Source organism: Camelina sativa, chromosome 14 (assembly GCF_000633955.1).
Source record: "Camelina sativa cultivar DH55 chromosome 14, Cs, whole genome shotgun sequence".
NCBI classification, from domain to species: Eukaryota; Viridiplantae; Streptophyta; class Magnoliopsida; order Brassicales; family Brassicaceae; genus Camelina; species Camelina sativa.
Window position 1 is genome coordinate 10237158 of NC_025698.1, and position 23936 is coordinate 10261093.

The 23936-nt window shown below is 35.9% G+C and overlaps 4 protein-coding genes and 3 pseudogenes across 11 annotated transcripts; 4 read left to right on the top strand and 3 right to left on the bottom strand.

The window, feature by feature from the left end:
- On the top strand, positions 351-3125 carry LOC104743425 (early nodulin-like protein 1). The gene is made up of 4 exons (XM_019235274.1): positions 351-771; positions 878-993; positions 2378-2767; positions 2854-3125. Exons 1-4 carry the CDS (start codon positions 612-614, stop codon positions 2920-2922), a joined length of 735 nt encoding a protein of 244 aa, XP_019090819.1. The 5' UTR covers positions 351-611; the 3' UTR covers positions 2923-3125.
- On the bottom strand, positions 3616-5110 carry LOC104740806 (indole glucosinolate O-methyltransferase 1-like). Its single transcript, XM_010461510.2, has 3 exons — positions 4616-5110; positions 4150-4522; positions 3616-4048 (listed from the first exon to the last, which is right to left on the bottom strand). Exons 1-3 carry the CDS (start codon positions 5062-5064, stop codon positions 3749-3751), a joined length of 1122 nt encoding a protein of 373 aa, XP_010459812.1. The 5' UTR covers positions 5065-5110; the 3' UTR covers positions 3616-3748.
- On the top strand, positions 7229-10161 carry LOC109128656 (annotated as a pseudogene).
- Positions 10572-15423, top strand: LOC104740807. Of its 8 annotated transcripts, none has more exons than XM_010461514.2 (10): positions 10572-10836; positions 11243-11330; positions 11421-11475; positions 11645-11681; positions 13148-13254; positions 13356-14119; positions 14232-14421; positions 14496-14711; positions 14827-14961; positions 15067-15413. In XM_010461514.2, the coding sequence occupies exons 6-10, from the start codon at positions 14037-14039 to the stop codon at positions 15214-15216; spliced, it is 774 nt and encodes a 257-aa protein (XP_010459816.1). In that variant the 5' UTR covers positions 10572-10836; positions 11243-11330; positions 11421-11475; positions 11645-11681; positions 13148-13254; positions 13356-14036; the 3' UTR covers positions 15217-15413. The 8 variants fall into 8 exon arrangements, with proteins under 8 accessions (XP_010459816.1, XP_010459815.1, XP_010459821.1 ...); XM_010461513.2 differs by having other exon boundaries at positions 10573-10836; positions 11421-11470; XM_010461512.2 differs by lacking the exons at positions 10572-10836; positions 11243-11330; positions 11421-11475; positions 11645-11681 and adding exons at positions 12347-12471; positions 12562-12611; positions 12786-12822 and having other exon boundaries at positions 13356-13413; positions 13625-14119.
- On the top strand, positions 18137-19109 carry LOC104740808 (vacuolar iron transporter homolog 1). Its single transcript, XM_010461521.2, has one exon. It carries the CDS (start codon positions 18275-18277, stop codon positions 18875-18877), a length of 603 nt encoding a protein of 200 aa, XP_010459823.1. The 5' UTR covers positions 18137-18274; the 3' UTR covers positions 18878-19109.
- Positions 20131-21709, bottom strand: LOC104740809 (annotated as a pseudogene).
- On the bottom strand, positions 22181-23788 carry LOC104740810 (annotated as a pseudogene).

Here is a 23936-nt window from a genome sequence, read left to right on the forward strand (position 1 = left end):
CAATCTTATTATTGAACTAATAAACCATGAGCATTGTGATTAAGTTTAGTTTAAACGGATTATTAGATGTTAATATTCAATATAATATATGCATGTACATTAATGAGACAATTTTAATATTGTCAACCTTCAAGCATAAGGAAACAAATCCAAGAAAAACTAATTATAGACTTGCATTAGTCAAAATGTCTTTTAAATGATCATAATTCAAATTCATCAGATAATAATATTTCATTCTTAATTAAAAAAGTATAGTTATGGGACAAACTAATAAAATAGAGTAAAACACTCCTCAAAATATTCAATCTTCTCCATTTGTTCAACACAAACACACACATACATAAAGGTAAAAAAAGACAGACACTCACTGCACAGTTCTCAAAATACTTCTATCTCTGTCTCTCTCTCTCTCTCCCTTTTTCTTCTTCTCTTCTCCCTAAGCTCTGCCCATAGGCAACAAACCTCTCTTTTGACCTAAGTGTGAGAGAGAGAGAGAGAGAGGCTGCAAAGATAAAAAGGGTAGACATCATTGAAGCTCTTTACTTCATTTTAATTTCAGAATCTCTCTTCAACCTACGCATCTCCTCATTTCAAAAAAAAAAAAGAAAAAAATGGTTGGGTCTCAGAAACATCTTACACTCTCAATGCTCTTCTTCTTCTACTCCTTTTGCTTTCTTTCCCTCTTCTCTCAACCTTCTCTTACTTCCACGTTTCTCGTCGACGGTGTCTCTGTCTGGAAAACCCCCACTGTTCATGTCGGCGACTCCGTTGGTAAGTGTTCTTTTCTTTTTACAAAATCAGTCCTTTAATTTTCTTATTTCTTTAGATTTTTACTCTTAATTAACAAAACGGTTTGATCTTTCTGTACACTTTCCAGTTTTCAGACACAAGTACGGATACGATCTTTACATCTTCAGAAGCAAAGATGCATACAATGTCTGTGACTTCACCCAAGCCACTCTTCTTACAAAACCTAATTCCACTTCCTTCACGGTATCTATATATATCTCTGTCTCACATTCACATTTATTAATTCGTTACCAAAATTGTGAAATTGGTGGAAAGGATGAGATTTTCATCTAGGTTTTCTCATAAAGTTCTGATCTTTTTTTTATTTACAAGTCTCCCCTTTTTTCAGCTCTGTTCTTGAGATTGGCAAAAAAGTTCCTCTTCCCCTGTTTTTTCCTCTGTTTTTGTTTCTTTTTAAAATCAATAGTTTCAGACTTTCAGTGGATGGATATTAATACAACTTGTGTAATCCGATGCTTTGTTTTGAGTTCTGACAAAAAAGGAAACTGATAAATTATTAAAATTCTACTAGTTTAATACACATCAAAAAGTCGTATGTTGAGGGCTCAATGATAAATTACAGTTATTAGAAGCATCTAATAGTTTAATACAGTCACTAAAAAAGCATCTAGGCTGTATTAAAATCTTTCTTTTACATACTTCAAAAGTTTGGAATTTCAAACATTTATTGTAATGATCTAGATTACATTTTAATCCAATTTCTTGATGAATCTTGTTTTCTCAGTGGTATCCATCAAGAACAGGCTCTTACTACTTTTCCTTCACAAACAATACATCTATTCCCAAAACTTGCCAACTCAACCAGAAGCTCTCAGTTCAAGTCATCCTCGCCGCGGCGGCATCAGCACCATCGCAACCACCAGCAATCTCCCCTGTTCCGGTTTCAGGAGGAGGAGTGATCTCGTCTCCTTCATCTTACCCCTGGCCATTAGGTCCTAGAGAAGGTTCAGCTTTCTCTCCTGGACCATCTCCGTCAGAGATCACGTCCGTGACAGTTCCTGGTAAAGACGGTGTTCCGTTCATCAACAGTAATCNTATATCTCTGTCTCACATTCACATTTATTAATTCGTTACCAAAATTGTGAAATTGGTGGAAAGGATGAGATTTTCATCTAGGTTTTCTCATAAAGTTCTGATCTTTTTTTTATTTACAAGTCTCCCCTTTTTTCAGCTCTGTTCTTGAGATTGGCAAAAAAGTTCCTCTTCCCCTGTTTTTTCCTCTGTTTTTGTTTCTTTTTAAAATCAATAGTTTCAGACTTTCAGTGGATGGATATTAATACAACTTGTGTAATCCGATGCTTTGTTTTGAGTTCTGACAAAAAAGGAAACTGATAAATTATTAAAATTCTACTAGTTTAATACACATCAAAAAGTCGTATGTTGAGGGCTCAATGATAAATTACAGTTATTAGAAGCATCTAATAGTTTAATACAGTCACTAAAAAAGCATCTAGGCTGTATTAAAATCTTTCTTTTACATACTTCAAAAGTTTGGAATTTCAAACATTTATTGTAATGATCTAGATTACATTTTAATCCAATTTCTTGATGAATCTTGTTTTCTCAGTGGTATCCATCAAGAACAGGCTCTTACTACTTTTCCTTCACAAACAATACATCTATTCCCAAAACTTGCCAACTCAACCAGAAGCTCTCAGTTCAAGTCATCCTCGCCGCGGCGGCATCAGCACCATCGCAACCACCAGCAATCTCCCCTGTTCCGGTTTCAGGAGGAGGAGTGATCTCGTCTCCTTCATCTTACCCCTGGCCATTAGGTCCTAGAGAAGGTTCAGCTTTCTCTCCTGGACCATCTCCGTCAGAGATCACGTCCGTGACAGTTCCTGGTAAAGACGGTGTTCCGTTCATCAACAGTAATCCGGCGGTTCCACTCCCCACCGGAGAAGTCGACTCTACTTCCATTAACCCTTTACCCACTTCCACTAATTCAGCACATCAGGTAACATTCACATACGAAAAGGTTAAACTCTTTTCAATACTAAAATGATTTGATTAATAAAATCTTTTGATGGTGTATGTTTGCAGGTGATGATGACAGTAACGGTGAAGCTAGTAGGTGTGTGCAGTGTAGCCATGTTTCATCTTCTTCTGTAGAGAGATAATTAAGAGAAGCTTTTAATGGAAGAATGATTACGTTCTTGATCTTATTGTTAATCAACTTAACTTTAGTTTTGTGTAATCATTCTTCCTCTAGCTTTTCTGTTTCTGTCTCTCTTATGGTAGGGCTCTTTGTTAGAATCTTTAGGGTTTATTTTGTTTGATATTTTATAAAATTAATGGTTTCTTACTTTCTTTTTTTCGCTGAGTTCGTGTCTCTCTTTTCTTTGTGGTGGCCACCACTGCTAACTCTCACTCATATGTCTCAGATTTCTTTTCAGAAATTTAGGTCCCTTCTCTAGAAATAAAAAAAGCATATAGGTATTAGCTTTAATTGAGAGTTGTAGTACTATATGTCCTATCCTTTTCTTATTTTCCAACTATTTAAAATGCGACATATAAACAGAGAGAGCTGAACATTAATTAAAATTTAAAAGCATATGAAGGTTTCCGTGAACAAGATTCTTACTAGCGTTTGCAATCATAGAATGAATGAATGAAACATTGAATTAGAGAAGTAGCAGTTTAGTTATTTCCCGTGAGTGGAAGAGAGGAGGGAAACAAATCAACTAGCCGACCGTTGAGTTATGATGAATATGCACTTGTGACTTGTGAACTCTATTAAAAGAAACAATTAAATTCATGTGACTAAATTAACAAAAGAAAAAAAAAAGCTTATTTTTTATTTCATTGATTAAAGACAAAAGACATGCATGACCATTTCAAACAAAGATGAAAAAAAAAGAGATAACAAAATAATTCACATATCACCTAAAGTAAAAAAAAAAAAAAAACGACGATTTAGTTTTGTATTCCACACATTTTATTTACAGAACTCAATGATCCAGCAGTGATAAGCTTGGCAAACGAACTTGCAATGGTTGAAGCCGGAAGCTGCTGCCAAAGCTTCAAACTCATCTCGTGACCTCTCTTTTCCGCCGGAACATTGGGTGAACATCAACATGTCCATGTCAAAGGCAATGTTTGCGTTGATGTCTCCATTTTCCGCATCATCAGGAGTGACTAACTCTATGACAACAACTTTACCGTTCTCCGGTAGTGATTTCCAACAATTTTTAAGAATCTTGATACAGTCTTCGTCGGTCCAATCATGAAGTATATGCTGTTAAACAAATGTAATTCCAGATGTAAGTACAATCTCCAAGCATGCATACACTCTTCCAAAAACATGTGTTAGAGAATAGGTGTAGTTTATGAACTTACTTTTAAGATCATGGCATCACCGGTTGGAACATCTACAAACATATCTCCGGAAACATGTTCCACTCCAGGGATATAAGGTGCTTGTGCCAAGGCACAAGTTATATCAAAATTGATACCCTTAATATTAGGATACTTTGAAGTAACAACACCAAGAGTGTTACCAACTCCTCCGCCCACATCAACCAAAACATTCACACCTTTGAAGCCTTCATAGACTTCAAGAGCCTTCTTCACCACCGCAATGGTTAATCCGTTTTGGTTAAAGAGTTTGCTAAATCTTTCATCTGTGCCCATATAGTCGAAGAGTTTCATGCCACCATGTGCGCGGCCAAACGCATCTCCTCCTTCTAGCAGCACATCTTTGAGTTGTGCCCTGCGAAAATGATGTATGGATATCGTAAGATTCATTTGTGTATATATAAAAGTGACTTCTAAAGAACTCAATATAAATGAATAGAAAAACTACCAAGTGTGAAGGAAGACGCTGTCGAAATTGACAATGACTTGAGAAGCAAGGGATCCCATATCTTGAATGTTATCATTCAAGAAGAACCTGCAAATTGGCTCGGCTTTGTAGACCCTCTCGCCCTTTCCTTCTAAGACCTTACTGCACTTGACCATGGAATAGCTAGCGAGTAAACGAAGCATGCGGTCCAGCAGAACCGGCGCCTCAGGGTTACGAGGTGTAGTTGGTAGCTTACTCGCTATCTCAGACGGTGAGAGGAACGAATCGGTGCGAGCGGCTTCTGAGTAGAGAGTGTCAAAGACACCGAGCTCGAGGGCAGCTTTGAGGACCATCGGAAAGGCGGCAGCATTGGCAAGTCTAACGGCCATCAAACCCAACTGATTATCATCATCAATAACTATTTGGGTTTTAGGGTTAGAGCTTAAGGTTTTTTCAAAATGGTATCCCATTTCTCTTTCTTTTTTCCTTGTTTTTGTTTTCTTCTCCTTCAAGGCACTCTGCGTGATCACACTGATCAGAAGCGAGGAAAGTTTCTCCTTTTATAGCTAAAACTAAGCGTCGTCATCTTTCTTTATTTAATTATATCGTTGGCTATGCTGGCCGGTCCATATGAGCGCTCTATGTGGAATAGTAAGAGCCACTTATGACGGCTGAAACAACTAAACATTGTTGTCTCATGTCGTTTGTTGTTATTCTTTTTCTAAAATAGCAGAAGTCAATGTTCAAAGGAAAAATTCACAATTTCATTGCTAAGTGAGCGACCAAGTGATAGATTATAGATACGTAACGTACTGATATTTATGTCTATCTTATGTTTCGCAGTTTAATACTTATACAAAAAAAAAAAAAAAGAAGCACACATACTTATATTACATGCATGGCTCCCACCTGTTCGCATGATTTTCTGTTGTTGTTGTTGTTGTTTTTTTTTTCTTTTTTTGTATGAATGTAAATTAAATAGCCATGATATATATAAGTCATATATGCATATTTTAGTTCAGACCGAAATTGAGATGTAATTTCACAAATAAGGTAATTAGAAATTTCGGATTGTCAAACTCCATTAGTTTCTATTGTTGGACTCAATCAGTATATATTATAAGGTTAATTAGTCCAAGGAACCTGAAATCCTTCCTAGTCACGTAATGGACCAACTAAAGTGAATACATGGTTTAAGTATCCGAGCGAATGTCAGTGTATGCAGTCACAGATAGATCTTTAGTTGTGTATCGGTAGCTGTGAGTCAAGAATGGCGATAGTCCTCATTTGACCACAATCAGAAAATTACTTTGAACATTAAAAACAACATTATCTTTACCATTCTATACGATTTATATAAAAATAACCTCGATAAGCTTTAAAAAAAAAATTGTTGGCCTTTTTAATTTTTTTGGGGAGGAAACAACACTGGTCGTCTGCTGAGTTTAATAATTCTGAAGATTTAATTCTAAATTATGATATGTGTAGAAGTTTGGAAAACTAATTTGGACTATAGGATCAACGGGTTTGTTTGGATCGATTTGCATATTTGGAAAATTTTGGTTGACTTTTAAAGGTTATGTTTCCTGTCTAAAACCTATAAGAAATGATTAACACGAACTGTGAATAAGTTTTAGAGAAACCTATTTTGGTTGAAATAGGTTTATTAGTTTTGGGTTATGGAAATTTGGACCGAAGTTAATGTATCATTCACGTTAATGTATCATCAAACCCATTTTCCGTTCGCAAGTTTTTTTCGAGGCTGATGTGATTCGTTTATGTTTTTAACGGAATAATAACAAATCAAGGCATTTGTATAACAGTATACACTTATTAGAATGAAGAAGATTCTAAGAATCCGAATCGATTGAGGGATTTTGCATTATAATTAAGTGGAAGAACTTGTTTTGTTAGTTTCAAAAAAAAACTTATTTTGTCATTTTTTACTTTCCTTCCTTTAGGATTTGGTATTTGATATATTTTTTCTTCTTAGGCCTCAATTAGTTAAAAAAAAAAAACATTAAGATACATTTGACAGAATTTCACTTTTAGTTTAATTCAGTCATATTTGATTTATTACTTTTTTTACTACAACTATATATTATCATTGGATATTATATTTCTAACATACATTCAAATTAATAACTAATAATTTTTATATTTTTTTTTGTCAACCAACTAATAAAATTGAGTTGTGCATTTTCTTAGTCCCCGAATAATAGCCTTAGTTCATATGTAAATGGATTTGATAGAGTTTCACCTTTTTCTTGAATCCATTGTTATTAAATTTATAAATTTTTAATTATAAATATTTATTATCTTTGAATATCACAGTTTAAAACATATTTTAAATTAATAACTGATAAAATTATTTGTAACATATAGTGTGCACTATATATATATATATCAATATATATTATTAATTACTGTTAACTTAATATAAAATCTTCAAATTAAGACAATGAAATTTTTTATATATTATTTCCAAATACGTCAAAATGTGGCAGATTTTATATCTAGATAATTTTAATTTAATTATAATGATAAAAATTTTCTTGAATTGATTGTTATTATTTTCATGCTATAAATTGTTGTCTATATATATGGTTGGGCAGTTAATCATTGAACTTTCATTCCACTATGATCATGAATGACTTGCCTTTGCATCTTCTCGATGAAATTCTCTTCAGATTGGAATTTAAATCACAAATAAATATTTCCAATCTTATATATCTGATGATGATGATTCTGATTTTCAAATGAGATATTGTTCCTGGTTCAAACCTAGTTTGTTTAACCTTAAACCATATGGTGCTTCTTCCATCTTCTGTCAGCCTTTGGTCTCGTCATGCGATTCTATATCATTCGGAAAAAAATGTTTTTTCTATGGTAATAAGATATGTTACATTTTCGGCTCATGCTCTGGCCTTCTCTTATTTTACGTAAATGGTCTCTTCATTGTAAATCCCCTCACAAAGACGTTTCGAATCCTTGATCACCATGGATCAAAGCTTATGCCTATGATAGCTGGTGGAAATTATTCCAAAAAAGATTTCACACCAGAGCAATGTGTGTTGGTTTTGCGGTAAATCAAAACCGAACCACAAAAAGTTTTAAAATCGTTTGCATTTTTGAGATGGAAATGGTGTACGGCTTCGAGATCAGCGACGGATACTTTTGGAGACTATCTGATACAACCATCAACGCTGGTTCAAAAAGTGATTTCATGACGCGGATGAAACATGTTTACTTGGACGACACTCTTCACTGGTTGAGAAACGATGGAAGCATCGTAACTTTCAATCCGGAGACAGAGCAAGCACGAATGATCCCTTCCATATTCCACCGGGAATCTGATACGAAGTTACTATTGGCGGTGGACGATAAAATCAATCGCTTGACCTTAATATCGGGCACAAAAGAAACAATCTCAGTTTACACACTATTCGAGAATTCCAAATGGACCCTTGCTAGGCGGATCAAGATTGTACCCATGGAAGAGAATATTCTTGTATGCTGGGACATGGTTGCGTACGACTATAGCTGTCAAATGGTCCGTCCATGGACCATTTGGGCGTGACCGGTTGGACATTTTTTGTATGGGTGGAAGTTGGACATGCCCAAATGGACAATGGTCCTAAAGGTATCCATGCCTATTAAGATCATTTCCCATTGGTCATGACCATGGACAACCCATTTTTGTTTATGTTGTTTTTCACTTATAAAATCTAAGTTTTATTTTTGTTATTTTTTTTATAAAATCTAAATTTTATTTTTGTTATTATTCATTTATTTATAAAACCAAAGTGTTTATTTTTATAAAATCTTATTTATTTTACAAAATCTGATATTTATTTTACAAAACCAAAGTGTAGACATACGATCAAAGTATCAATTATCAAACCTCACCAACAAAATATCAATTATCAAAAAAGATGAAGAAAAGACTGTTTCATAATCTCATAAACAGAGAGAGATTGATTACCAAAGCAAGAGTGCTGATACCAAAGTAAAGTCTAATGTTTCCCGTAGTAATGATGCTCAGCTTCAAACAATCCCAGCTTCAAACACCTGAATTACATGTTTATGATGTTAAACAATGCAAATTTCAGAAACAATGCTATATGAGAAAGATGAATGAAACAATCAGAAATTTACAAACTTAGAGCTTTAGAAAGAGACAGAGAGACAAAGAGACAAAGAGTAAAACGGGTGCTTCTCAATCCGATCAAAGTATCAAACCTCACCAACAAAACTCAGAAACTAGAATTACTGGAAACACTATCAAAAGGACTAAGCTGGACTAAACTGAAACGTTAGCAAAATCAAAAGGATCCAAAAATCAAAAAGCCAAGCTACTATCAGCAAAAGCAGATATAACTAATAACTCAAACAAGTATCAGATTCAAGATCTTTCACAAATATATTAATAAGTAACACTTCTGAACCAAAACCTATATGAATCACTATCCTTATGGTATGAATCAAACACATACAAATAAAGTCTAGAGCTTTGATAACATTAACAGTGATTTTACAATACAAGGCAAATGGGCTCTTTCAAAACCGCAAATCTAAGAAGATAAGCTAATAGTTGCCTGAAAACCCAAAATCAATTCAGAGAAGTAGAGACATATCGAAATCCCCATCAAACAATCTCCCTAAAAACTACTTGAAATCCCTAACCATGTTATAAGCTAAAATCCAGGCGACAAGAATCAGCTCTAATTTCAGGATCAATCAATCACTCAATCAATCAAAGCTATTGTCTCTCTATGCATAAACCCATTTACTAAGAAAACCACTAGATTCATAAGCTCAAATCAAGTTCGTACCTATGAAGATTGACAGAGGAAGAGACGACAGAGAAGGTGACTGCGTTTGTATGTGTTTTGCTTTCACTTCTTCTGCGTTTGCAAGACGAACACGAGAGAAGAAGAAGAGAGTATCTATGATGAACGATGGTTGAATCCTCTCATCTGATGTGGAATTATAAGAATTTGATCTGTAAATACGATTGTAGAAGAAGAAGGAAGAAGACTTTGATGATCGATTGTAAAATCTAATTTTCCCCCAAATTACATAACCCTAGATTTTTAGAGAATTGGGCATGCCCAATGTCCACATGGTTTTGCCCATTTGGTCATAGATCAAATTTGGTCTTTGGACCAATGGGACCATTTAATTATTGGGTATGTCCATAGTCCGTCCGTAATAGTTTGGACTGGTCTTGACCATGGGCCGAGAGCCCAATTGACATCTATACGTACGACGGCAAGCGTCTTGTGGTGAGAGATAGGAAGAGTACTTTCGAAGGTCGGGTTCATGTTTATGACCTAGAAACTAATAGTTGGAGAGTTTTGGGGTCAACATGGTGTTCGCGTAATAATCTTAGAGACTTTTATAAGTTTACGCCCTCCTTGTTCTCTATTGAGTTGGATGAGCAGACAAAGATTATCGTAGATTCGAATGACCAACGCATCCCTTATCTGATCGCGCTTATGGGACTCACTGGTACACAATTACAACCAACTAAACTAGATCTTTTTGGGTTGGTCAAAGCATGAATAAGTCTCCCTGAAGTGTAGGAGTTAGGAATAATGTTATGAATATATACATACAAAAAAAAAACATATCAACAACTTAGTTATAACTTGTAAAACTTAATAATGTTATGATGAGTACCGAAATGTATTTGCATCTAGATTTTTTTTTTGTTAATTATATTCATACGAAGAATTGTCTGTCGTCTTGACTGCACATGCAAGTGTCTCGGCTAAAGAGTGGAGAGTTACAGCTTCCATTCTTTCAACATGTGACAGACGCAAGTCTAATGGTTGGAGAGAGAAATACATGTATGTATAATGGGCCAAAAAAAAAAAAAAACTATATCCAGAAACTTCTTCTCCTATTCTTAATGCCAATTTCGTCTGGTCCACTAAAGGCCCATTGTTTTGTGTTTAGTCAAATCCAACAACAAACAAAACACTCATCTATCTGTTCGTGAAGCTAATCCCCACCGGATCAGCCATCCCCTCCGGCTAACATCTCTGTTCTCGCCGGCAACCAATTTTTTTATTTTCTATTTTCTTTCTTTCACCGAGATCTCTCGTTGGAGCTTCTTATTTCCACGTGATATAGACGGAATCGGAGGTTAAATCCGGTCATGTTTTCCGGCAAAGCCAAGCTTCAGCTTCCACCTGATTCACGGCGGCTTCTCCGTGCTGTTCCGTTCAGCTCAGGTATCCTCTAATCTCTCCCTTTCTCATGTTGTTGCAACAATTGGAGATTAGCTGCTTCGAATTCCCGGAAACTCAATTTCAAAATTCCCAAAAATTGTTTCAGGCCCGTGATCATAATTAGGGTTATTTGTTGTTTGTTAAATTAGGGTTATTTGAATCAATAACCAGTGTATGCAACTTCATTAGGGTTAGGGTAATCAGGTGGATTCATACATAGTTTCGATTTAGACAGGACTCGATTTCGTGATTAGGTTTCGACATTAGCTGAGTATGTTTGGCAACACAACTCTCTATTTCGTGATTCTCGAGGTTAATTTTTTGAAGGTGTGAACCACTTGGTAATTTTGCTGATTACATAATTGGGATGTGTGCTCTGTTTTTGAGCTATTGAATCCGTCGTTTGCAGCTAGGAGCTGGTACTTACTTTCCTGGTTTAGTAGCTGCACAGGTTGGGGGCTAATGTCAATCTTACTGATGATGCAACTAAACCTGAGGTGTCAAAATTCATCTTCTTTTGTTGTTTAACCAGATGAGTGATTGTGAATATGAGTTTATTTGTTATTTTGTATCATATATCTATGCAGGTTTTGGAAAATATGAGAAGACTCTGTCAACTTAACAAGCTCTTTTTAATGTAATGTATATACCCTTCTTCTTCACCTTTCTTGATTCTTCTCTCTGAACACTGGACCTTCGAATTTATGTGTCTCTAATTTTGTGTTGTTATTGAAGATAGATAATTTTTTTTTGATTCTGGTCCTGTTTCGATTCATAACCTTTGATCAATTGTGCTCTGGTCTTTTTAAAGGTTAATTGGCGTGATAAATGTCAAGTAATGAAGCAAGGTAATTCATCTATCTGCTCCGGTTTGTTTATTGTTTTCAAGTATATATATTGATGTGAATGTGGATGTGGATGTGTGATCTTCAGAAGTAGCTTTTGATTTGGGAATCAATTTAGTTTGAAGTAGGTTAGGATTTGGGAACCGATTTACTTTCAATGTTCGTGATAAATGCTTGTTAGAATGACATGTTGTCAAATGTTTGAATGATGTCTGTTTTTCTTTTTATTGTGTTTCTCTGGTGTTACTAACGTTTGTATTGCATTGTTTGATCAATTTCTGTTATGTTATGTTAATCTCTATATATATATGTGTGTCTGTTGATATAGACGGAATTGGAGGTTAAANTAGCTGCTTCGAATTCCCGGAAACTCAATTTCAAAATTCCCAAAAATTGTTTCAGGCCCGTGATCATAATTAGGGTTATTTGTTGTTTGTTAAATTAGGGTTATTTGAATCAATAACCAGTGTATGCAACTTCATTAGGGTTAGGGTAATCAGGTGGATTCATACATAGTTTCGATTTAGACAGGACTCGATTTCGTGATTAGGTTTCGACATTAGCTGAGTATGTTTGGCAACACAACTCTCTATTTCGTGATTCTCGAGGTTAATTTTTTGAAGGTGTGAACCACTTGGTAATTTTGCTGATTACATAATTGGGATGTGTGCTCTGTTTTTGAGCTATTGAATCCGTCGTTTGCAGCTAGGAGCTGGTACTTACTTTCCTGGTTTAGTAGCTGCACAGGTTGGGGGCTAATGTCAATCTTACTGATGATGCAACTAAACCTGAGGTGTCAAAATTCATCTTCTTTTGTTGTTTAACCAGATGAGTGATTGTGAATATGAGTTTATTTGTTATTTTGTATCATATATCTATGCAGGTTTTGGAAAATATGAGAAGACTCTGTCAACTTAACAAGCTCTTTTTAATGTAATGTATATACCCTTCTTCTTCACCTTTCTTGATTCTTCTCTCTGAACACTGGACCTTCGAATTTATGTGTCTCTAATTTTGTGTTGTTATTGAAGATAGATAATTTTTTTTTGATTCTGGTCCTGTTTCGATTCATAACCTTTGATCAATTGTGCTCTGGTCTTTTTAAAGGTTAATTGGCGTGATAAATGTCAAGTAATGAAGCAAGGTAATTCATCTATCTGCTCCGGTTTGTTTATTGTTTTCAAGTATATATATTGATGTGAATGTGGATGTGGATGTGTGATCTTCAGAAGTAGCTTTTGATTTGGGAATCAATTTAGTTTGAAGTAGGTTAGGATTTGGGAACCGATTTACTTTCAATGTTCGTGATAAATGCTTGTTAGAATGACATGTTGTCAAATGTTTGAATGATGTCTGTTTTTCTTTTTATTGTGTTTCTCTGGTGTTACTAACGTTTGTATTGCATTGTTTGATCAATTTCTGTTATGTTATGTTAATCTCTATATATATATGTGTGTCTGTTGATATAGACGGAATTGGAGGTTAAATCCTCCGGCAAAGCCAAGCTTGAGCTTCCACCTGATTCACGGCGGCTTCTCATTCATGGCTCTTCTCCATGCTGTTCCGTTCAGCTCAGGTATCCTCTAATCTCTCCCTTTCTCATGTTGTTGCAACAATTGGAGTTTAGCTGCTTCGAATTCTCGGAAACTCAATTTCAAAACCCAAAAATTATTTCAGGCCATGAGTTTCATCTCTTCTCCAGTCAATCCGACCAAAGCTTCCTTTGGAATCCCAGGTACATCTAATCTCTCTCTTTATACACACTTAGGACACGTTTTGCTTTCTCTCTATTTAGACAAAAAAATAAATAATAATTATTATAAAGTATTGCACATACACACATGAGTCCTCCTTGCACTATATTCGAACAACGACAAAAACAATTAGTTTTGGATTTGAGTCCTTAAACTTGCGTGCTTCCATAAACCACTGGTTGTAATTACTAGGTATGGTAAAAAGAAAAAAAGAAAAAAGTAAGTCTATACGCACACATGAGTGGTCGATCACTCAATCTCCAACAGAAGAATAAAAGCTAGAGAGCAAATGTTGAAACGCTGCATCTTGCCAAGCCACTTTTTTTGTTTTACCAATCTGTAAAGGTAAAATGCACCACACATAGACACGGTTACTCAATGTGGGTTACTCATTGTGGGAGAGAGTATGAGTATGATAGGATGGTGACATAAAAAAAGAACAAGAAGAAGAGTCACGCAAGCAAAGCAAAGAGATGCATCATCTCTCCGCTATAAAAACAGAGTCTGGGGTAACTCAAAACATCATAGCAAGAGAGAGCAAGAGCAAGCGAGAGAGATTCAAATATCAAAAGGAAAAGTTAGTTATTCTTTCAAAACAAAAAAAATGGGGGTCGTTGCATTCGAGTGGAATGAGAGAGGCAACAACCAACTGCTGCTGATGATGAACAGGGACAATTGGTATTCCAGGTAACCATATTATTCATTCCAGGTCTGATTATATTTTAACTTTTGCGTCTGACATTGTTAAGTTTGTCCTCTGATCCTTGTTTTGCTTTTCTTCGTATTGCGTGATTTAAAGGGCCATAAGAGAGGTGGCTTGGAATGACTCTGAGGAGTACTTGAGTGGCCATTGTGAAGCCAACCCTACTTTGTTTTGGCTGGGTGTTTCAAAGAAAGGCCGAGTCGCATTTCTCGTCAGTTCTACGTTAATGCTTGACCAAATTGATGGAATCAGAGGACCCGATCGTTATCCAGATGTTTTCCTACGTGTAGGTTTTTATATTTATTTTTATATTTATTTCAGAATATTTCGATCATGGACTCTGCTTTTGTGTTATTACAGGACCACACGAGTCCACAGGAGTTTGCCGAAAACCTAGTACTTGATGAACACACGGATGAAGGGCATGTCTTTAGCCTTATTGTCGCAGACGTCAATTGTCCTTCGATGATACATATCAGGAAACCCGACGCAGATGAGTCGAATTTCATAGTAGAACGCGTTCCCTCTGGGATACACTCTCTCTCCATCAATGGTCTCGACGAAGGATCTCCCAGGGTAATTAAATGCTTGTAACTAGAGTAGTAATTAAATGATCTGTCTTCACCTATTTTCCTATATTTTTTACAATCAACCCCCCTCCCTTTTTTTGTTTTTGGTGTTATATATTCAGGATTTTCGCCTAAGAGACCATTTTGAACGGATGATTTGTAATATGGGAAACTATGGTGCGACGACGACGTTGTTGGAGATCCCTGGCTTTTTTATGTATGATGCTCAAGGCGACGACGCTCCATTTCTCCGAACTGTGGGTGCTGATACTTCTGGATATGTCTACCTTACTGTTTGTTGATGAATTATGATACTTAATTACCTCACCATCATTAACTAATCCTTTCCATTTACCATTCAGGTTCAACGCTACGGGACTACCAGCACGTCGGCATTGTCAATGGAACGCATGGGGGAACGCACTTGGAAGGTCATGTTTTATGAAAGGAAGAAGGTGGTCGAGCATGATGCTCAATATAACCACACCGGCTTCGTTTTCTACACCCTTTAAGAAAAAAAGAACAAAGCTACAAAGAGACACTGCTTAACATCCTTCCTAATTATAATTATTTCTCATCTATATGTAATAAAATAATCTGTCTGTCATACTAGATCTCTCTAATTAACCTTGGGAAACCTATTTCCTTTTGGTCAGTCATAAGATATCATAATTGTGCTTTTTATTTCATATGATGAATGAATAAATAATAATTTTATTTTCTTAATCTTTCCTAACTATATATGGTAACTTTTAAGTTCACACACGTTAGAGCTAAAAGTGATCAAGTTTTGCGTATGAATGCCAATCCTCAACGTGTGTCACAAGAAATCTCTTTTTTTTTTCTTTTTTTTTCTCTTCTATTTGGTATACAAAGTCTTTTATGATTCCAACTGAGTTTGAAGACCTCACCTGAGTTGTGGAGCTTTTCCTTAGTTTCGCAAGTTTTGAGCACTGAATCTGACATTATTTCACTTTGCTTCCCCAACAAATTCTTTCAACTTCTTCAGCGTCATCATCTTCCAATCCAACCTAACAGAGAGAACCAACGAACACTAATTAATTTTGTTTACCAAACCAGTTTACGGTTGTAAGACCAAACCAGTTCACGGTTTACAGACAAAACAAAATAATTAATGAGCAAACAAAACAAAATAATGAAATATAATTATGTAGTCCACTAACACTAAGATCAGTGATAAATGGGCCAGAAAAGCTCGTTACGCGATTGGTTTTTGTTGTAACGCTCTATATAAACAAGACCAGAAAAAAAAAATTGAAGGTCTCTCCGTTAAAAAATTCAAAATCTCTAGAGTGAGTGTCTCCATTGCGTAAGTGTAATTATTTCGGATTCTATCCATTATTTGCATGTAGTCAGTTGGAACATAGAAAAAAAATAAACGAGAAGTTGCCACTCATATGATATAATGAGTTATATAAATTCGATATTCCAGTCCAGAGACTTTTAAAACGAGCTGGCGTACATATACGTAGGCGACTACGTATGCATGCATTATGCATACACATGAAGAAACATCGTACGTATATGTCTACGTATGTGTGTGTGTGTGCGCGCAACAAGTGATGATGATAGTGAATGTGGTGCTATTCGTGTGGAAACCACACTCATCCCTCTCTTTCTTTATATTATTATCAACCCTTCCCATTATTTAATCTTATAATACGTAATAAGTTAATTGACTTCTCAGTGCTTTCCAATTCATCAATCCGTCTATTTTTTATTTTTTTAATATATCAAGGGGAAAAAAAAACCTTTATGTGTAAATTATCTACAATTAATTTGTTGTTATGATTTTTCACTTGCAGACGGCTCAAACTGTTGGATCAAAGAATCTATAGTGTGAAAAGTATCTGATTCAATTTTGATCCCCTTCATATAGAAGATAGTTGGATTCTACTGTTTCATATTTTAATCGTCCATATGCATTATGTGTCCGTCTTATCAGTAAGGTGCTGTGTTGATTAATCCAAATTTTAAACCTGTTTTAGTCTTCCTAATTAAAGAAGATGTAGAGTAGTATGATTACGGTTATCAAACATTTCCAAAATCGAACAGTGTCTTATCACAGTAAATAGATTATCCATTTATCACTTTTGGTCAAACACTAAAGAAAATCTAGGGAAGGTTTCTAAATAGTATACTGTGTGTGATTTTGATTCGACCCCCTTTTGTTTTGGCATTGTTTCTTTGTCGAGAAAGCAAGTATATAATTAACGAACAACAAAAATAAACATAAGGTAAAAGAATGAGAAGGTTGTTTCATTTTTATTTCTATAGAAAACGCTTTCATACAAGTTTCCGTGTTCTAACAAAAAGGGAGAACATAAAATAAAATAAAATAAAATTAAAATCAATTAGCCGACAGTTTAATTATATACAATGGATCACGTAAGGGGTGAAAACAATGAAGAAAATAATTTCATGATTCTTTTTTTTTCTTTATAAAAGATGAGAAATTAATTAATATATGTCAAAAAAAAGAGAGGCTGAAACTTGTAGAAAGATCTTTGCATCAAATTTCTTCCAAAAAATGTAACTACTTACCAACCAAAGTCCGATCATGTATTGCAAAAAAGCCGGAGATTTAATTATTATTCTCATAACAAATATATTTAATTATCAGAAATATACTAAAGCATTTGCCAAATTTGAATATGACTTTTTTGACGAGTCAGTATATGATATAGTAATGCAGTTGCCAGAAGAAAACGTAATTCAGTAACTTGGTAATAAAAGTAAAACCAGTCCAAGAACAAAAGTATTATCTTTTTTTAACAAACTTTTGGCCAACAGATTTCGTGTACCATTAGGTCATCGTTTGGGAGGTTGAGATTTCATTTTTATATAGCTTGTATCCTCTTTTCTCTGCCAAGAAGACATATATGCATGGCTTTGATCTTGAAGAAAAAGACTTAACAGCTCCATATATAGTGTAACTGCCCCTTTCGGTCACTCGGATTGTTTTGCTGTTCTTCAAGAATCAAATGAAATGACAAAGAAACCCAAATGCGTGTGTGGTTTCACATTTATTTTCATTATTTATAAATTTCTAATAAAGTTTACATATACATGTGGCTTTTGGATTTAATTTCAACTGAGATCCATTTTTTGGGGGATAGATATTTATACCAATTGTTATGCTTTATTATCTTTACCGATCGTACGCGGAAACCCACTTTACGTTTGTTTGTAAACTTCATTTTGTTCGTTTCAAACTTATAATCATAGTGTAAAAACGATTAGGTGTTTGTTTAATTCGATTTCCTAATCGAAATTTTTGAAAACGACATATAATCAAAGTATTTCCGTTAGTGTTGATAATGCTCCCCCATATATATTATTAATTATTAATCGTCGACTCTACCACATAAAAGTTTATAATAAAATTAAAATTTTTAAAAAGCTATAAAAAAAAACTCACACAATCTCACCATATATAGAACCTAGGCGTGTGTTCTCCACACTTCACCTATATCCTCTACCTTCTTATTTCAGCACAAACCACACAAAAGATAAAGAAAAAGACAACCAAATCAAAAGACTTAAACCATGGAGTCACACAACGTGAACAACAGCTTGAACGTAGACATGGAGAACAATCAAGAAACGGCGTTCGACTACTCTAAAAGAGCTCAATGGCTAAGAGCCGCCGTGCTAGGTGCCAACGACGGTCTTGTCTCCACGGCTTCACTTATGATGGGTGTCGGTGCGGTCAAGCAAGACGTCAAGGTCATGATCTTATCTGGTTTTGCCGGTTTAGTTGCCGGAGCTTGTAGCATGGCGATCGGAGAGTTTGTCTCCGTTTACTCTCAGTACGACATCGAGGTGGCTCAGATGAAGAGAGAGAACGGAGGACATGTGGAGAAAGAGAAGCTTCCGAGCCCGATGCAAGCTGCTGCGGCATCTGCGCTAGCGTTTTCTCTAGGAGCAATTGTGCCTTTAATGGCGGCTGCGTTTATAAAAGAATATAAAGTGAGGATCGGAGCGATAGTGGCGGCGGTGTCGTTGGCGTTGGTGATGTTCGGGTGGTTAGGGGCGTTTTTGGGGAAAGCACCGGTGCTTAAGTCGTCGTCTAGGGTTTTGATTGGAGGATGGTTAGCTATGGGAGTTACGTTTGGTTTGACCAAACTGATTGGGTCACATAGTCTGTGATGTTTTGTGTGTGTTACATACGTACGTGAGTAACGTGAGTAAACTCTTCTTCATGCTTCATGCTTCATGCTCCATGCAACACAATTTAAGCGGTTACGTTTTTGTTTATAGAAAAAGAAAGTGTGGAAATGAACTTTGTGACTTGTCTTATTTCGTGGGAATTTGATAGTAATGGGATATCTCTTTGTAAGCAATTGCGTTATATAAATCTATCAAATGGACTTTTACCCAATAATGATAAAAGGCGAGTTGAGAGTCTTTTTAACGCTTGTGGCTCTACAGTCTCTAACTATACAATCGATGGACAAAAAAGTATTCTTAAAATTTGTTTAAATCTATATTATCCGAATTGATCTAAATTTGAAGAATTCAGATACCTTAAAATTTAAGAGCTTGACAAGAAAAAGTTTATATAGCACAAAAAGGTTGATATCTGTCTGAAGTTTGACATTTGAAATCAATATGGTAATTTTTGTTTTAAATGGTTTTCTTTCTTGTGTAATTTTAAAGTTATATAGATACATATCTAACCATCGACTCTTCCTATATGAATCATAAAAAAAAAAACAGAGCTGATTACTAACATAACTGGCATTTCAATTTTTTTTGGCTGATAAATTTCTTCAACTAATTTGCCCCCAACTGAATCTAATTTCTGTCAACAATTATATAATTCTTTAGTTAACTGAAAAAAAATATCTGAAGAGAGTACACAATTTGACTCAATAGACTAAATCCTAGAAAGTGCCACTAATCTGCCAAAACCACCAAATTAATCCGCCAAAATACCGCTTTGTTTGGTAGTTAGAAGAGCCTGTTAGAAATTCTAACTTTAGCCTAACAAAACACGTTGCATTGTGAGTGAAATTTATTTTCAGTTTTTGAGACTAGAGAATACAGATCCTTTACACAATGTTTGATCACGTTTCACAGTGTAAAAAGCTTGTCATGACAAATCAATGAATCTACGGAAGAAACATAATAAAAAAAAAGAGAGAGCTACTTTTGGAATCGTTGTCGTGTTCTATAACTTCAAGCTGCTTTTGCACGAGATTGCGTGTCATCTCTCTCTCACATCCTTGTAGAAAGGAATATGGAACATGTGGGTGTGGCTTTAGCATCATTGATATCATTTTCTATGTAGTAACTAGTAAATATAAACAGAACCAACAACAAATTACCACCGAAGCAATCAATATAGGTAAAACCTTTTTTATCGTTATGTAAAAAAAAGTTATTTTACCTATAGCAAATTAAAAATGGAACAACATTCATCAAAACATGACCGAAGCCAAGAATACATGTGTTATCGACAATATTCAGCCACACAACCAAGAACAATTATATTGTATTCTCACTTCTTCAAACTCATTTAATACATGTAAAGGTTTGTATAAGTTGTGGCATCTCATGCTGATATTTCAGCACAAACTTATCCATGAAGTCGGAGCTTTTCATCTTCAATATAGTGAAATAGTTGATGTCTTCTTTCTCCACAAGTCCTTTCAAAAGAAGCAAAGAGATCACCTTGTTCCTCGGTTTGATTCTCTTCTCCATGCTCAGACCCAACACCACCGGTCTTGCAACAATATCACGAGCCTGCAGACCAATGTTGTTTACAAGGTACTCCATCGTGTACATTATCTTCTCATCTGAAACGTTCGCAACGTTTGGGAATCTCATGATTGCTGAGACGAAATCTTCTTTAGACCAACCAAAACGTTGGAACAACTTAAACTTCCGTTCCATTGTTGATTCGCTCGTGGAATCAAAGGCTACCATAGCGTAAACAAAACCGGCCTTCTTCGGGTCAAAACCATATCTGCAAACTCTGTTCAAGACCTCGTTGAACCTTCTCTCTGAAGAGAAGAAAGTGAAAGGAGACGCTTGAACCAACCACTTGATGCTTTTATCAGGAACACCAAGCTCTCTACAAATAGAGACCCGGGGAGATACAAAATGATCAATCTTCAAAGAGAAACATCTGTACCCACGCTTGAGACACTTGACAACTCTTTCTTCCTCTAAGAGTATGCTCTTGAGGGAAACATAGCAAGGGATCAGTCTTTTCTCCAAGCTGAAAGATAGCGTTTTCGGGCAAGAAGAGATCAGCTTCGCAGTATCCGAGGGCGTAAACCCAATGGAATTGAAAAACATGAGCTTGGGAGAGATAACGTCCTCTGGGCTCAATGAACAGGATACGTGGAAAATATTTGATGACATTGGTGATCTGGTCATTGGTGAAGCCATGGTTCTTGAAGAGAGCAAGAACAGAGTCTGGTTTCTTGGAAGAAACCAGTTTGACGAATCTTGAATTTGATTTGGCTGATTCCAAAGACAACCCACACGAATTCACCAGATACGAAACTGTAAAAGATTCCGAACACTGGGCTTGCTTTTGGAAATCATCTGATTTCACTTGTTGTGACTGTGACACTGAACACAATGTTCTTCTTATACTCACCAAAAACCCTAGATTGACTACGACGGCGGAGTAATTAAAAACGAAATCTCCGACATTTCTCCGGAAAGATGGAATTATACAAACCCTTCTGCAGTGTAACAAGCTCGACGACATCAATACGCGAAAACCCTAATCCTAAGCCTAAGCCTCTTTTCCAAATCTCAATTAAAATTTAAAAACAAAAAAAAATTCCGAACTTTGCAATAAACTGGCTCAACTGAGAATAGAGGTCACGATTGCTGTTCTGTGTAGCCTTGAGAAGGCTTGCATAGACTTCACGGAGATGTTTGTTCAGTGGGAGAGCTCCGAAGGACCACCTCTCTTGGCTCAGTCACACAGGAGTGTGAAAATCAATTTTGGTACGACCATGGAAGAAAACGGGATATCTCAAAATGTAGCCCTTTACTTCTCTGGNAGTTAGAAATTCTAACTATAGCCTAACAAAACACGTTGTTTTGTAAGTGAAATTTATATCAGCACTAGAGAATACAGATCCTTTACACAATGTTTGATCACGTTTCAGTGTAAAAAGCTTTACACAAATCAATGAATCTCCGGAAGAAACATAAAAAAAAAAAGAGAGAGCTACTTTTGGAATCGTTGTCGTGTTCTATAACTTCAAGCTGCTTTTGCACGAGATTGCGTGTCATCTCTCTCTCACATCCTTGTAGAAAGGAATATGGAACATGTGGGTGTGGCTTTAGCATCATTGATATCATTTTCTATGTAGTAACTAGTAAATATAAACAGAACCAACAACAAATTACCACCGAAGCAATCAATATAGGTAAAACCTTTTTTATCGTTATGTAAAAAAAAGTTATTTTACCTATAGCAAATTAAAAATGGAACAACATTCATCAAAACATGACCGAAGCCAAGAATACATGTGTTATCGACAATATTCAGCCACACAACCAAGAACAATTATATTGTATTCTCACTTCTTCAAACTCATTTAATACATGTAAAGGTTTGTATAAGTTGTGGCATCTCATGCTGATATTTCAGCACAAACTTATCCATGAAGTCGGAGCTTTTCATCTTCAATATAGTGAAATAGTTGATGTCTTCTTTCTCCACAAGTCCTTTCAAAAGAAGCAAAGAGATCACCTTGTTCCTCGGTTTGATTCTCTTCTCCATGCTCAGACCCAACACCACCGGTCTTGCAACAATATCACGAGCCTGCAGACCAATGTTGTTTACAAGGTACTCCATCGTGTACATTATCTTCTCATCTGAAACGTTCGCAACGTTTGGGAATCTCATGATTGCTGAGACGAAATCTTCTTTAGACCAACCAAAACGTTGGAACAACTTAAACTTCCGTTCCATTGTTGATTCGCTCGTGGAATCAAAGGCTACCATAGCGTAAACAAAACCGGCCTTCTTCGGGTCAAAACCATATCTGCAAACTCTGTTCAAGACCTCGTTGAACCTTCTCTCTGAAGAGAAGAAAGTGAAAGGAGACGCTTGAACCAACCACTTGATGCTTTTATCAGGAACACCAAGCTCTCTACAAATAGAGACCCGGGGAGATACAAAATGATCAATCTTCAAAGAGAAACATCTGTACCCACGCTTGAGACACTTGACAACTCTTTCTTCCTCTAAGAGTATGCTCTTGAGGGAAACATAGCAAGGGATCAGTCTTTTCTCCAAGCTGAAAGATAGCGTTTTCGGGCAAGAAGAGATCAGCTTCGCAGTATCCGAGGGCGTAAACCCAATGGAATTGAAAAACATGAGCTTGGGAGAGATAACGTCCTCTGGGCTCAATGAACAGGATACGTGGAAAATATTTGATGACATTGGTGATCTGGTCATTGGTGAAGCCATGGTTCTTGAAGAGAGCAAGAACAGAGTCTGGTTTCTTGGAAGAAACCAGTTTGACGAATCTTGAATTTGATTTGGCTGATTCCAAAGACAACCCACACGAATTCACCAGATACGAAACTGTAAAAGATTCCGAACACTGGGCTTGCTTTTGGAAATCATCTGATTTCACTTGTTGTGACTGTGACACTGAACACAATGTTCTTCTTATACTCACCAAAAACCCTAGATTGACTACGACGGCGGAGTAATTAAAAACGAAATCTCCGACATTTCTCCGGAAAGATGGAATTATACAAACCCTTCTGCAGTGTAACAAGCTCGACGACATCAATACGCGAAAACCCTAATCCTAAGCCTAAGCCTCTTTTCCAAATCTCAATTAAAATTTAAAAACAAAAAAAAATTCCGAACTTTGCAATAAACTGGCTCAACTGAGAATAGAGGTCACGATTGCTGTTCTGTGTAGCCTTGAGAAGGCTTGCATAGACTTCACGGAGATGTTTGTTCAGTGGGAGAGCTCCGAAGGACCACCTCTCTTGGCTCAGTCACACAGGAGTGTGAAAATCAATTTTGGTACGACCATGGAAGAAAACGGGATATCTCAAAATGTAGCCCTTTACTTCTCTGGATTCGCAGATTCGCCTCATATTGTATTATTTTACACAATAACCCATATGTCACAAGACAAGTTACATAATTAGACCGTGTATAGTCTTGCAAATTGACATCAATAATTTATAATCTTGATTTTTTTTTTTA